At 43.9% G+C, this 16,850-nt stretch overlaps 1 protein-coding gene across 1 annotated transcript in view; it reads left to right on the forward strand.

Annotated features, from left to right (window-relative positions):
* The window catches only part of LOC130134086 (guanine nucleotide-binding protein G(s) subunit alpha), a 53,726-nt gene that overhangs the window by 2,562 nt on the left and 34,314 nt on the right, over positions 1-16,850 (forward strand). Inside the window, exon 2 of the mRNA XM_056302151.1 lies at positions 16,632-16,704. Within this exon, the coding sequence (XP_056158126.1) occupies positions 16,632-16,704 (73 nt within the window). The remainder of the gene's footprint in view (positions 1-16,631; positions 16,705-16,850) is intronic.

Here is a 16,850-nt window from a genome sequence, read left to right on the forward strand (position 1 = left end):
GCTTGAAACAGAAAGTGCTTCAAAATCAAGGCAAACAAAACGCACAGTAACAAAGTCATACCACTGGTATGTCTAGAAATGAATTTGTAGGTGACCTGATTGGCTATAGCCACACACAAGTCACACACAAGCCCTGAATAGTTTATTGACCAAGTAGTCTTATTATAGGAAAACAATGACATTACAATAACCAATGTCACACAGCGGGTAGCATAACAGCATCGTATCAGCCACAGAAAAACATTAACGCAGACAGTACTACTGCACAACAAGGAGGCACAGCGGTCAGAAAACGGGTGCATTGATGGCCTACTAAAGGCATGGCGGTATTAATTTGAACCAAACCCATTCACCTTAGCTGTGAATTGTTACAAAACTTTCCCCTCAAATTAGAACAGAGTAATTTGGATGAACAGTAAAATGTCTTTCCTGTCTTTTTGCGAAAATGATCCATATTACCCTTTGACTGGGTGAGCCTGGCTGCCACTCTGGAATACAAACCATGGTTAGGGTTAAGGGGAAAGATGGCACCTATGTGGGTAAGGAGGTGTTGGGCGAAGGAGATGATAGGAGCCTTCTGGTAAGGGTTACGGTTGAGACATGGGGATGGGATGGAGCCCAGCCATTTTTGTATCATGATACCAGTTAAAGCTAAAGTGTGATATAATGATTTCTGAAAATACTCACCGGTCAACATCACCATTTCCTGCCAAAGTATCACAACATTGTCCTCCTTGTCTATAAATTGCAATGACCTCTTTTGACACCTTGCATAGGTAATCAGACTATACTTGTACAGAGAAAAAATGCTAAAAAACCAGGATGAAAATCATCTGGCCACATTATCAATGAGGTGTAAATGACATGCATCCCCAGTCCACATCTTAACAGCTTCATGCATGGAATAACATACGCACTGATTGAACCAGGAAGGTGGCAGGTGACTTTCAGTGATAACAAACCTGTCAAAAATGAATTGTCAGAACACTCATGGATGGGGAACAAGCAAAATGAGCTGTTTGCTCTCAATTGTAGAGGTTGTAAATATTACAAGAGGAAGTGACGTACCAGGGCAATCTGCAAAGGGAAAGCAGCGTCATATTTTGATATTTGTACTGGTGACTTAATGTCTGGCTTAAATGTAATTCAGCCAGCTGAAAATGTCACCTTTCCTTATAAAAGGACTGGTGATGCCACACAGTCCAATCATACATAGTTTTAAAGGATTGTAGGTAACTTAAAGTCTTGAGTTAATAAAATAACAACGCTTACACAAACTGGATCTTTGGGGTTCAAGCAGTATGTGATGATGTTTTTGCACACATAAAAATCTGGAATTTTACTATACAGAGAAATCCCCTGTACACATATTTATTTAACTTTTCTTAAAATTGTGTCATGTCCAAATGTCAGTTAGCAAGGTTTTGAGTCGGTATGTGAAAACATAAAAGTCGAAAAACATATTCTTATTCCAATATGACATGAAAAGTTTGTAGGGAGAAAATAATACAATATCATACTGCATCTCTTCCCACCTTAAGGTTCCTGCACATTTTTGCAAGTGACGGACCAAGTGTACGCTCTGACAATTCTCAGACGTATAGGACAGTTCCCATGACCATTTGCATTGGCATTTCTAATGAAAGCAGAATTTAGCTTCTTTCTAATAAAACAGCCATGTAATATAATAAGAAAATGTAAGATTAAGTTTAGTAATTTTTGAACATGACAGGTCACCTAGCAGCTAAGCTTGATTTTTAACACTTCACTGCTTTTTCTTTTTTTGGGGGGTGGGGGGGTCAACAAATATCATAACTTTTGTAAAACTTTTTGGATATATATTAATTTTTATAACTTAAGCAGACCAAGTCTCCTCAGTGTTTGCTGAGAAGAGTAATATCTCATAAAAAGTTTTTCTTTTTTTTATCTTGATTTCTACCTGCTCCGTATACCTGGCTTGAAAGAGCTAACAATTATATTTTTAAGTTTTGTGGTTTATGTTTCCAATTTGAATACATACACTGTATTCTTTGGTGCCCTCCTGCCACCACCCTGCCAAAATGCCTTTTTTTTAAAAATGTCCTATTCATTTATGTATTTCTGAAGAATACAGGCAAAATACACATTGGTGGTGGTTGAAGTGAGTTACCCCCTTCAATGTGAAGCGCTTTCGGTGTCTAGAAAAGCGCTATATAAATGTTATTGTTATTATCATAAAATACAGTATTGTTATTATGCTGGCAAACACTACATACAGTCCATATGCAGTGAGTAAATTAAATGATTTCTGTAGTTTTATATTGTGGGACTTTCTCCAGTTAGACTTCCCATTGATGACCAGTCTTGTGCGCCTACTGATTGTGTGGATAAGAAAAATGAATATTAAAAGCCCCACATTGCAGCTTCGGCGCTAGATATGTCATTCCGTCAGTACAGGATTTCAGTATGAATTTGTTTCTCTTTGCGGTATCCTGCCCGTAATGGTAGGAGATCTTTAAAGAGAAATAATCACAATATTTGACTTTCTCCAGCTGTCTGTCCACCTGTCTGTCTATCCATCTATCTATCTTGTAGGAATAATACTCCATTAGCAGCCATAATACTGAGCAGTCTTCTGTTTATATCTGAAATTCTGCTTAAATTGTGTGGAGCCTGTGAATGTGAAAAGTTACTTCCTGGTTTACCAACAGACTGCATTGTATAAGAAATTGTGAATATCAGTGCTGTATTATGCCATTCAGTTGATGCGCCAAATAATGAATGTTCACAGGAAATGGCTCAGTTCAGGAAATATCGAACTCATTAAAGATCCCATGGAATGAAAAAACATATGTTCATTCATGTTACTTCTTTTATCTGCACTTAAGTTAAATCTAACTGTTCTAGAAAAAAAGAAATAGTTTTATTTTGTGTTTATGAGAATGTTTATCTCTTACTGATTTTTGTTTTTTTATTTTAAGTTATGTCACTGTGCACTTAAGGGTGTACTCTAAAAATATGTCCAGTGAATTGGAGCGAGATTTCATGAAGATGAATGATTTTCTGGCATCAAATTGAAACTAGCCAATGGCATATTTATGTCTGCATTCATCAAAAAATGCCTGTTCATTATTGGCTGTCAGTCAAATCAAACTTTCTCCCCTCACAAAATCCCACCCAACAATTTGGTTTCATTTTGATGTATGTCAGTTTGCGGCTCTCGAAATGCCATTTCATGGGACCTTTTAAAAATCAGAAGTAGGTTTATTCACCATTGTCCTTCACATCCATTAGCAGCTTGGTGCTCTGGTTTACACATACACACTATATACAAAGAAAGGCTTCTGATAACAAAGAAGGAGTACACGAAAGCTATTTACTGTTATATGTTATCAGGGGGTTTCCTGGTTCAGAAAGGGTCTGTGATGGTGCCCAGCATGCGGGTTTGGCACTCACCACAGGGAAACCGGACCCTTTCAATTTTGGCCCCTAAACTCATATAGATTTTTGGTGGGCTTCAATTAGAAGTACAAGCAGGAATGTATTCAGGGGTTAGGGTTTCTAAATCTTTACCTACTCTATTTTACCGTGTCCTACAACACACAGAAACAATACCGATGAAAAGATGAAATCAAAACACCAAAATATAGTTTGTATTAGGGGTGTAACAGTACAAGTATTCGTACCAAAACTTTTCGGTATGGGTCTTTCGGTTCGGCACGCATGTGTACCGAATGAATCCGGAGTTGCTTTAACCACTACATGTGCGGAAGTTTTGTGTGTGCAGAATTTAATTTAAAACTCAAGAGTTTTCCCCCCTAGCAACTTTCGCAAAGGGCCAGATGTTGTATGTTTAGCCACCCCACTAAGCATGCGCGTGTGTGCATGCCACAGAGAGATTGACGGTAATATAGCAAAGCACAGCCTTGTAGTTATGGCATACATAGATAAACCAGAGCTTGAATAGTCATAATGTGAATACAAGTACAGTTCAAATACAGTTAGTAATCGTCCATGTCAAATTCCATGTTTGTGCAAACCTAAATGGCCAATAAACATGATTCGGATTCTGATCTTCTAAATTCTGCACCTTAATGGGTGTTTATTTCATTATATTTTTTATTTATTTGAGAGAAGATTTATTTTGGTTTACTGTTAAATTAATTTTACTTTATTATTCATTGATTGCAGCCGGTTGCAGCAGTGTTGATAGACTTTTTTGTATTTAAGAAAGACGGAGCCATAGTTTGTTCAGTAAACCACTAAAAAAGATGCAATGTTATGTTTTGTTCCCCCCCCCCCCGTACCAAAAACACACCGAACCATGACTTCAAAACCAAAGTATGTACCAAACCATGATTTTTGTGTACCATTACACCCCTAGTTTTTATGTAATCACAAGGACAAACTTTATGGGAAAGCTTTATAATGAAAAGCTGTAAATAGTAATTAATAAATGAGTAATGTGGTACTTACATTTAGGATCTTGTTCATAAACTTAATTTTCAAGGTTCAGAAGGAAATCGAGCTGAGGGTGAGGAGATGAGCATCATATTGCCTCCTGCATGCAGGCGTTGAACCCTCTTTATAGCAAGTGTACTAGTGAGAAAATCTGGCTACTGGCTAACCTGTTGTACTGATTATTAACTATTGTATTTAGAAATCACGTCAGGACACAGCGCTGTCGCTCGACACAACCTCTCCGTGGCATTCTTTATTTAGACTGACACAGCATCAAAGGCAGACCCGATCAAACAACCCAGAGCCCGCAGGCATCACCAATCGATCCCAGCACAATAGAACAGCACCAAATCAAATGCAGCACTGTCGATGTGTGCATACATAACATTCCCCCCCCCCCACGGCAGGATTTCAAACATGAAAGGTTGACACAAAGTCCTCTAGGTGGCCAGGGCGTAAACGTGTGCAAACAGGTCGCGGGGCGGCCTGAGGCTGGGCAGGCCGAGGTGGGGAGGGAGATGGCAGGGGAAGCTGAGGCCCAGAAATGTCTGGGGCCCGTGTAGGAGCTGCATGAAGCCCCGGGGCGTCTCGCCATGCTGAGGGAATGGCTATGGTTGTGTCACCAGCTGTGTGTGGCGGAGCTGACACCTTCCGTAGACGACTGGAGTGCCACCGAGTGCCATCGCTGAGGAGGTAAGTGGCTGGGCCCAGCTGACGGGTGACTTGGAGAGGAGAGGACCAGTATGAAGCCATTTTATTGTCCCTGTGGGGCCTGCGGACCCTGACCCAGTCTGACACATTGATGTCTGGCACCCTGGTTTGTTTTGACTGGTCAAACCGTTGCTTCATCCGCGTCTGCTGACGAGTGACTGAGGCTCTGACCCCAGAGGGAGGTGCCTGAGGTGTGGAGGGGCGGAGCCTGTCAAGGGGCATGCACAGTTCCCGGCCTAGCATGAGAGAGGCTGGGGAGACGCCTGTGGTCGAGTGCTGTGTGGCCCGATAGTGCAGCAGAGTGTGACGTATGGCCTGCGTGAAAGAGCACCCTTGGGCCATGTGTGCTCTGAGGCCGTTCTTCAGTGACTGGTGAAAACGTTCAACGCCGCCATTGGCCTGGGGGTGGTAGTACGCAGTGCGTATATGACGGATGCCCTTGCTTTCGAGATAAGCAGTGAACTCAGCAGAGACCAGCTGAGGGCCGTTGTCAGTTGTGATGGCCTTTGGGAGGCCCCAGCGAGAGAAAAGAGAGTCCAGGAAGTCGATGATGATCTGTGAGGTCACAGTGCCGGAAGTGGTGAGTTCAGGCCATTTTGAGTGTAGATCGTAGGCGACCACCATGAAGCGTTGGTGGTGGGGAACTCCATGGATCGCACCACAAATGTCCAACTGCAGGTGTTCCCAGGGCTGAGAGGGCCAGGCGAGAGGTTGCAGGGGTGGGGGAGCCTGGTGGCCAGTCTTGCCACTCACAAGGCAGGCAGAACAGTCCTTCACCAGAGCCTCAATATCTCTGTCTATCCCCGGCCACCACACCAGGTCTCGGCAGCGCTGTTTCAGTTTCACAATGCCCAGGTGGCCTTCATGCGCCGTATTCAAAACACGTGCACGGAGAGCAGCTGGGACCACTGTGCAAAACCCACGTGCCACGCAGGTGTCGTTCCAGCAGGAGAGCTCCTGTCTGACTCGGGCGAACGCAGCCAGCTCCTCTGGGACCTTGTGAGGCCAGCCGTTCTGGATGTAGGTGCGGAGCTGGGAGAGGACATGGTCCTGTTCAGAGGCTGCCCTCAGCTCCTGCAGAGAGACAGTGGCCTGGAGGGGTGTGTGTAGCATTTGGACAATGTCCTTTTCCACACAGTCAGTGTCCGTCTGTGGAGCTGGGGTGGAGACAGAGCGAGAGAGCAGGTCGGCGACAACATTGTCTCTGCCTGGGGTGAACTGCAGGCTGAAGTTGTACTGGCGGAGGCGGTCAGACCAGCGGTGCAGCCTCAGGGGTTTGTGGCCTGTCCCAGATGTGGACAGCAGCGCTTGTCGTGGATTTCACTGGTGGGCCCGTGTACCACTATATCGTCCAGATAAATGGCCACGCCCAGTATGCCAGCCAGCACGGAGACCATGATTTTCTGGAAGCAGCTAGGGGCGGAGCTGAGACCGAAAGGCATCCTGGTGTAGCGAAACACTCCTGCATGTGTCACAAAGGCTGTGAGGTTTCGGCTGCTGGGGTGGAGGGGCACCTGTAAGTACCCCTGTCTGAGGTCGAGCTTGGAGAACACCTCAGAGCCATAGAACTGAGCAGTGAGTTCTTCTGAGGTGGACAGTGGATACTTATCAGGGACCACTCCCTTATTTACTGCACGTAGATCGACGCAGACACGCAGGCCCCCCGACTTCTTCTTAGCCACCACGAGGTTTGAGACCCAAGGTGACGCGTCCACCGTTTCAATGATGCCAGCTTCCAGCAGTTGTTGCAGCTCGGCGGAGACCCCATCACGGAGAGCCAACGGGATGCGGCGCAGTGGTTGGATGACAGATTTCACAGCAGGGTTGAGGAGAGGTTGATGGGTGAAGGCGGAGAGGCAGCCCAGCCCCATAAACAGCGATGGCCACTTCTGCTGCCAAGGTGTGGCGACAGTCAGGATTGCTGCCCCCCTTGTGTCTAAGAGGGAGAACCCCAGAGCGGAGAACAGGTCCAGGCCCATCAGGTTGGCCCCACGGCGTGCCACATGAAAAACTGCATTGGGCACCAGCTTGGTTCCATAGCGGACAGTCAGTTGGAGAGAGCCAACCAGATCGATTTTGGAGTCACCATACCCACAGAGGACAGCTGAGGGTGCGGACAGTGGCAGTGAACCGAAAAATTGACTGTAGGTATCAACATTCAGGAGAGACACACTTGCACCGGTGTCCAACAGCAGGGGGATGCACACATCATTAATGTTGACTGTGCATGATTTGAATGACACTGGCCCAGAGCTCACCTTGTGAATGACGGCGGTTGAAGACTGGGGGGTGTGGCCCTCTGACCCAGCCGGGGAAGATCGACAGACGTTGGCAAAGTGATTGTGCTTACCGCAGCTACGGCATGTCTGGCCACGGGCAGGGCAGTTCTGAGCCCTTGAAACATGAGACCGAGACCCACAGTTACCACAGGACTGTTGAGGGCGGGGCCGAGAACGCCGTCGTTGCAGTTGCAAGACGTCCCCAGTGGAGTCGGCGCCCGCCTCGCTCTGGTTGGGTTGCGTCCCGAGGGGCAGCCGTGAGTAGAGGGAGGAGTCGTTGGCAGCTTGACTGGAGGTGGCCACTTGCTGTGTATTTAGCATAGCAGCACACTCAGCTGCTCCCTCAACCTGTAGTGCGATGGTAATTGCTCTGGACAGCAGCAGATCGTCTTTTTCCAGCAGGAGAGTCTCACGCACCTTTGCGTTGTTGGTGTGTTCGATTAGCTGGTCGCGAACCATCTCGTCCTGAAGCGGGCCAAACTTGCATGAGCTAGCTAGCCCTCGCAAATTAGCTACGTACTGCCGCACAGACTCACCAGGCAGTTGGTGTCGCTGACGGAATATAAATCGCCGAAGGAGGGCACTCTGTGGAGCAGCGAAATGGGTGCTCATAAGTCCCACAGCTTCGGCAAAGCTTGTGACGTTCCCCAGAGACCCGAGCACACGATGACCCTCTGCTCCCAAGCAGTGTAGCAACAGAGCCGTCTTCCTAGCCTGGCTCACGTCGTCGAGCCCTGAGGCGATGATGTAATTTTCAAAACTATGTAGCCAGCGAGTCCATGGTACCGGAGGCTCGCCAGGTAATGCCAGGAAGGGGGCAGGTGGTGGGAGAGAGATATCAGCCATCCTCGTCGCCAATATTGTATTTAGAAATCACGTCAGGACACAGCGCTGTCGCTCGACACAACCTCTCCGTGGCATTCTTTATTTAGACTGACACAGCATCAAAGGCAGACCCGATCAAACAACCCAGAGCCCGCAGGCATCACCAATCGATCCCAGCACAATAGAACAGCACCAAATCAAATGCAGCACTGTCGATGTGTGCATACATAACAGTAACATAATGAGGTAAAAGTACCTTTAAGTGTCTACTAAGATGATAGCTATCATCCCTAGTTCAGTTCAGCATACCATGCCCTTATTAAGGCTTTTAACTTTTTTGAAGTTCGTGTTTCAAACATGGACTGTATAAAATAATGAACGTAGACACCATGACGTCACCCATTGGTTTGTGGACTACCGTTTTGAAGCCTCGAGTTTCGCATTTTCCCCTCGCCATCTTGGTTTTTGATACCGGACGTGACCATATTTGGACAAGAGGGTGGAGCGAGGGGTGGCTCTGACTAAGAAACCGAGGTCAATATGCGCTCCCACAACCTCGGTGGCAACCTGACTGCCCGGCTCCGCCGTGCGAACTTGCATTCCAAATTTATCGCATGCTATCAGAACCAACTCGAAAATGGCTGCTTCACATGAAAAATAATTCCGTAACTGACAAATTAGCTGGAAAAAAGTGTTTTTCTACACTGATAGATTATCAACTATGATTGATACAAGTTTCACGAGTCTCCCTTTGGCATATCCTGGTTGGCTGCAGCCCATTTCAAATTTATCGCACGCTAAGAAATGACCAACTTGAAATGGCTGCTTCACATGGAGGATATAAGAGTAAGATTCGCTGAAAAAAATAGTCAACCGGACAGCACCCAAATAAAGTTAACGGCTATTTAAATACACAGTGCTATGGATACGCATTGCGACCAGGTCCTGGCCCACCTGGCACTCAAAGCAGACACGCTCTTAATTATGCTTACATTTAAGCCTTAATATAATTTAAACAGGTGAGTTATATACAAATTCACCCCCAGTACAGTTGTCGTGAACGGGGAAATTAGAGGCCAAAACCATTTTTTGTACCAGGCTGTAAACATGGTTATTTCTGTTATAACGTTGGGCATTTCAACATTGTGGTCGTATTAACTCGGTTTTGGAGCCAGCCTCAAGTGGCCAGTCGAGGAACTGCAGTTTTTTGGCACTTCCACGTTGGCGTAATTTTTCAGCCCTGGAGGTTGCCGCTTGGTTTCAAATCCATCCATCCATTATCCGAACCAATTATCCTGCTCTCAGGGTCGCGGGGATGCTGGAGCCTATTCAAGCAGTCATTGGGCAGCAGGCAGGAGACACCCTGGACAGGCCACCAGGCCATCACACAGGGCCGACACACACACACACACACACACACACGCACGCACACACACGCACACACACACACACACACACACACACATTCATACCTAGGGACAACTTAGTATGGTCGATTCACCCTGACCTATATGTCTTTGGTTGATGCTGGATTTAACGGGGTGTAGGCACGGAAGTGGCCGTGATTGGCTGTTGTGTCGGCCAATAGCGCGGAACCTCGAAGCGCACTGACTTGAAACAAACGATGCGCACTGAAACATTTAGCTAGCTTGCTTACGACTGACCTTAATATTGCCAGATCGTACTGTAACGATAGCTAACGTTAATGCTTACTAACAATGGAAATTCAGAAAGAGTTTAAACCCTAACCAACAACCAATTACGTCTACGTCCCTGCCTACACCCTGTTGGATCTAGCATCAACCTATGTCTTTGGACTGTGGAAGGAAACCGGAGCACCCAGAGGAAACCCACGCAGTCACGGGGAGAACATGCAAACTCCACACAGAGGATGACCCTGGATGACTCCCAAGGTTTGACTACCCCGGGGCTCGAACCCAGAGCTTCTTGCTGTGAGGCGACCAGTGCTAACCGCTGCGCTGCCGTGCCGCCTTGGTTTCAAATCATTGTTTCGATATACGAGGGCTTTTCATCCAGTGTGCCATGGCATGCTCAGAGCTGTAGAATACTGCTGCTTCTGCTTTTGGAGGTGTTGTTTGTTACAGCGCCTTCTACTGGTGATAGATAATATGTAAGAATTCAAGGTCAAGAATTCAAACCACTAAAACTGATTCAAATGATTTTGTCCCCCCCCCCCCCCCCTTAATATGCAGCCCCAATTTGTCTTTGGCAAAGAAAATCATTTTGGTGGCCACTGGAAAAAAATTCTGCAAGAAAAACCCTGGTCGTACGTTTCATATGTACAAGTTGATACAGTACACCCATCCAGTCTTTTACTTTTTTTAATGAACATAGAGACTTGGAAATCTAGTATTGGGTCACTGAACAAAAAAAAAAATCATTCATTTGTTTTCTTACATTAATGCAAGAATTAGTCTAATTAGCCAAGTGTGTTTGCACACAAAAATAATTTGACTTAGTTTATTGCCCAAATGAAGTATGTAGGATGTAAGTTATAGTTTGTAGGATATCTAAGTTAAATAGACAAGGAAAGTAAGAAAGCTTAGGGAGGTACTTGCAAAAAAACAAAACAAAACCTAAAATCATCTGTATGTGAAAAGGGAAAGTAAAGCCTGATTGAGGATGTGTTATGGTTAAGCTTAGGTCTATGCACCGGGTTTTTGCTTTTAGGAGCACATTTAAGCAAAGATGCTGTATTTCTAGCCTGTATCAGCCACATTCTGATCTCAGCATTAGCCCATCCCTGCTTCATTTAACGCTTCCTGTCCGATCCAGAAAGACTTTAACAGTTACAGGTCTCATCACACAGGCACATTTTTTTTACTGACATGAACAGTCGATAGTGACACAAATAATGCTATTCTCTGGTTGTAAATCTGACCTTTTTAAAATGAAAAGGTCACTCAGTTTTAGAGATCACACACTTTTACTTGACAAAGCACAAAGAACATAGGCCTGTTCCTCAAAATAGATTGAGCTGTTGGTTTTGAGCTATAGTCAAAGTTATGAACATGTTTTCATTTTGGCTGTTAATTTCACATCAGCCCTGACCGGGAGATTTGGCTGAAAGTGAGGTGGCAGGATAAAGAATAATCTTAAATAGGGCTGGGGGAGATTTAATATTACAAAGATATTTTAGTGCCGATTTGGTAATGGATCTGTTGGATTTACTTTTAGCAAAGAGCAAGTATTGACAAAAATATTGACTGATATCTATGTGTGCTCATTGCTAAAACTGAATCCAACCAAGAGACAGTGAAGATGTGGAATGTGCAAAAAGGCCACAACATGTTAACTGGCTCTGTATTAGCCAGTGCATTGGTATGACGTATGACACCACAGCATAAGGGCTGCAGGGCCACGTCTTATATCTAGCAGCAGATAAGCAGAGGCCATCCATTGATAAAATAATGGGTTGCAATTAAGTAGCTAAAGATGCTACCAGCACCTCTTTAATCCTGGGTTATAGTGATATCAAGTTTTACCATATCACAGATCTCCAAATGTCAAATACAAGAAAATTGAATGTCTTAAACCAGGCTAATAATAATATACATATGAAAAAAAGTATCAACACAGATACAGGAGAAAAACGTTTTAATGCTGTTTTTTTCCTGTTTCTGTGTTGATATTCCACTCCTCATTAGTTGAGCACTTATAACACCATTGATGGTTTCAGAAAAAAATGCTATGAAAAAAAAAAAATATATATGTATGTATACACTCACACACACTCGCACACTGCACAGACTCGATACATTTAAGTTTGGTTTCACAGTCATCCATCCATTATCCAAACTTCTTATCTTCCTCTCAGGGTCATGGGGATGCTGGAGCCTATCCCAGTAGGAGGAGACACCCTGGACAGGCTGTCAGTCCATCACAGGGCCCACACACACACCCATTCACACCTAGGGACAATTTAGCATGGCCGATTCACCCGATCTACATGTCTTTGGACTGTGGGAGGAAACTGGAGGAAACCCATGCAGCTATGGGGAGAACATGCAAACTCCACACAGAGGACGACCTGGGACAACCCCCAAGGTTGGACTACCCCGGGGCTTGAACCCAGGACCTTCTTGCTGTGAGGCAACCGCGCTAACTACTACGCCACCGTGCCGCCATTTACCCGCCTGCCGCCCAATGACTGCTGGGTTAGGCTCCAGCATCCCCGTGACCCTGACAGCAGGATAAGCGGTTTGGATAATGGATGGATATATATATATATGTATGTGTGTGTGTGTGTGTGTGTGTGTATATGTGTGTATATATATATATATATATATAGTTTTTTTTCTGAAACCATCAATGGTGTTTTTTATATATATATATATATATTATATTAAGATAGATGTAGAAAAAAACTTTAATTCATAGCAGTACAAGCCTGTTTTGTGTGTCACACACCCAGAGTGAGCTTTGTGGACTCAAAATCGTTTACATACTCTGATGCAGTTGTAGACATCAATTTTTGTATACTGCCGTGTTGTCGAGCTTCTCCCCACACACTATAAGCTGAATAATGCAGATGCAACATCAACTGGCTTTACAGCTCCTATCTCTGTCAGAGTAATGATGCCATACCATCACCTCACACACACGCGCACACACACACACACACACCGGTGCGACACAGAAGAGCGTCCCACAGCGCCATCAGTGTGCACATTAAACGTTTCACAGACGATAAACAAAAAATTCTGTGAGCAGGTGATGAGTTTGTATGTCCCTCACACCTAAATCACACCTGTGAGGACTTGGGAGTGTATCTCATAAAGACATTACTGAATGTTCATTAACATAGGCCCTGTTTACATCCAGCATTAACTAATTAATTACTGCATTTTGAGTGACCGGATCACAAGTGAAAAGCTCTAAGTACAGGTGTGAATGCACCCAAGACGCATTGAGGACATATTGCGATCCGATCGCTCCGACCACATTTGAAGGTGGTCTGGGCTGCATATGGCTACATTCTTTTAGCAGTGTGTATGCGAATGTGTCTTGGGCCACATTGAAGGCCCGCCTACTCAACTGATATCTTCTGCGTAAGTGGAAGTACCTATTCATTTGCATGCCAGCAGAGTCATATTGTGGTCTTTTCAGGTGGCAAGTGACACTCCGCCTGCGTGCCTGCTTGGATCCGCAGGTTTTCGATGCGCTCCTCATGTGAATAAACAGGTGGAAAAGCGCTCCGCAAGTAAACGCCAGGCGCTCTACACGTGGTGACCATGGAAAGGGCTTCTGTGCACCACTGTATCCCTACCAGTATAACAGTATTTTCTTCATAGGCTCTACTACTACTACTACTACTACTACTACTATAGCAACATACGTTACAATATTAAAATATATCTTCTTGAAATATTTGTAGTGTATTTGAAACATGGCTTCCACCACGTCATATATTACAATATTGAAAGACTCTATAACTAAATAACTTAACTACTAACTTTCAAATTATTCAGTTTATTGAGTTGAGTTTAGTTGATATATATAACGGTTTAGAAAACATTTATATATATATCCCACGGTAAGGATTGGTCTCTCTTTCTGGCAGCGGGTGTGTGCGTGAGACGAGCAAGACCACGACAGTTTCACGGGATTGCGTCTGCTTGTTGCTCCACCTGACAGATTGCCCGTGCCTCCCTACCTACCCGCTCGCTTCTCACTGAAAATGAATTATTTAGGGGCCGTTCAGACATTGCATCTGGAAATGCTAGCCATGCCGCTTCATCCTTCTATCCAAGGTTCTTGGGAGGTTGAGCAACTGTCATGCCTGCCGTTACTGAGCAACCAAAAGCTGCGTGCTGCAATGATGTAAGTTATCGCAACATGAAATGTGACAAATGGTCCAAATCACAAATAGTCTGACTCACAGAAAGTAGGCTGTGGGTATAAGCCTGTCATTGGGCGACTATTTCAATCGGAATTCTCCTCCCCTTCCACTATCTTGCGTGTTATCGTTTTCATAGCTGTATCCTATAACACAAGCGGTCTGTGGTGGTCAGTTGATTTTTTCATTTCATGCGGAAAGTTTGCTGTAATTTAGCAGTACGCCTCACTGACCAAACTAACGTAACTAAGAAAAAAAGTCAAAACAAAGATTAAATGGATTTCCAGCACCTTAAATCCCTCACAGCTTTACTGCTTGGTTTGTCCTTGGACGGAAAGGGTGAACCAAGTCCTGTGGACATGATTGATTAATTGACTGATGTGAAAATGATTGACATGAGAGCATTTCTTTCGGTTTGGAGTGTGCTTGTCGTGCGTCTCCATTGAAAATAATGAATTTGTGCGTGCAAAAGATGTAATATCCGAATCGCCCCTTCGGCGCATCAATCACTTGCCATCTGAAAAGACCAGTAAAGTGTGAAAACAAAAAAAAAAGCCACAACGATTCGCTGCACAGGAAGTGCATTGCTGCCTCCCATCGGTTAAAAGCAACAACGCATTGCAAACGGAAATGAGATCCAATCACGTCACTCGAGACGCATGTGGGGACTTATTCTCATGCCAGGTGTGAACTGACGTACTTATAGCTCTCCACGTATGTGATGAGATCACCTAAGACGCATGCAGTGATGTAAATAGGTTTTGCAATGTAGTGAGTCCTCAGGACCTACAGGTGGTGATTTGAGTGGGTCCCAGGGAAATTGAGTAGATCCCCAATAAAAAATAAAAAAATAAAATTACGACAAATTATAGTGTTAAACTCGTGTTTGGTGTCATATTTAGTTATAATCACATTCATGTATGTGTTGAAAATGTATTGGAAAATTAAACAAATAAAATCCCAAATCTGAAAACTTTATTTACAAAACAATGTCACATCATCATGACATGCTACAAAATAGTATGAAATGAACAAACTAGTGTCTGTAGCAACATAATAGCGCCAAAATTAATTATCAAATAAACGTTTAATAGAACACATGCGAACAAAACATTATTCAAAGAAAAAACAAAATGGTGTCTGTGGCACCATAGTAGCACCAAAATGATTTATAATGCACTGCGTAAAGCCTTAGATCATTGGTCATCATCGACATGAGTGACAGTGGCCACGTGAGTTTATTTACTAATGCCAAGATTGTTGCCTTGATTGTTGAAATTAAATCTGTGTGGCAAGCTTGTTGCAACTTAAGTAGCATGTCGCGATGCGCAAGTTAGATGTGCACTTGTGCAGAAGGTTAGAAAATGGTGACTCGGTGGCGAGGTTTCTTTTGTTTCTTCCTATGATTTCAACATGGATTCGTGGATTTGTTGTTCACAATGTAGCATTATCAGGGAAAAATATGTATGCGTTGATAGTGAGTTTACTGCGTCCTTTCAGGTTTCGATGTTTCAGAGGCACAGGACGCATACCTATTTACATCACTGAGCATGTTAATGCAAGGTGTAAACAGGGCCACAGACTAAATGTTTCCTCGCTAAGCTTTAGTTTTTGCCTTCAAAGTGCTGAAAAATTTCCCACATACTGAGGAGAATAACAGTTGCTTTTGATCTATGCCACGTTTAAGCCATTAACAAGCCTCCTAACTAGCTGTTCTTTACAAGTTAGATGTGCTAGGGAGCTCTTTGGAGCTTGATGACTCAACAAGTTGAGGACTTAGCTTGTTAAATTGCAGAATAAAACGCTTTAACCAAAAAATGTATAGCTATTGTATCCCACTGTACTTGATAACAACTCACTAAATAAACTTTCCTTTAAAAAGTATGTACTATTGGCCAACCTCATCTGATGAGTGTGTCGATAGTGTGTCATGAGATGGTTTCTGCGCCACGGACAATGAGGCAAAAAAAGTCATAATTACCAAGGGCTACAGTATATAATCCTGTAATCAGCGATAATTTAATAATCTTTGCATAGTTATTCATTATGATAGAATAGTGTCAGTGAAATGAAATGTCTTATTTGAAATGTTCCTTTTTGAACGTCTGCTGAAGTTGAAAATGGTCAAATGGTTTTTGTGTAAGTTGCAAAATAAAACAGTACACAATAAAATCTTGCTGCTAAATTTCAAGTATAATAATTGCGACTAATAATAGCTTTCACGATATCTAACAACCTAATCAGGATTCTCATTTTGGCCCTATTGGTGGAGGCCTATACTTTCCCCTGCCTCCTGTTCCCTGATAAAAGACATCATTCTGTGTGCCATAATGCTGTCATTTCACAATTAACTTTTCCCATCTTCCAATCTTTCATGTATTTATTGGTACTTGGGTGTATGTGTTGTCTCGCTCCACTTTTTACCAACTGAGTCTTAACAGTTCTCTCTCTCTCTCTCTCTCTCTCTCTCTCTCTCTCTCTCTCTCTCTCTCTCTCTCTCTCTCTCTCTCTCTCAGGGGCTGGAGAGTCAGGAAAGAGCACTATTGTGAAACAAATGAGGATCCTGCATGTCAACGGCTTCAATGCAGAGTAAGTATGATATGATAAATATTAATGCAACATTTGATTTTCTCAACAGGTGTGTGCATTTTAGTCCAGTCATGGCTCAGAAATTTGACTTGCAAACCAACACATGATATGTGATTGTGATGCTATGGGAGAGCTGAATTAATATA

This window comes from Lampris incognitus, chromosome 2 (assembly GCF_029633865.1).
Source record: "Lampris incognitus isolate fLamInc1 chromosome 2, fLamInc1.hap2, whole genome shotgun sequence".
NCBI lineage: Eukaryota > Metazoa > Chordata > Actinopteri > Lampriformes > Lampridae > Lampris > Lampris incognitus.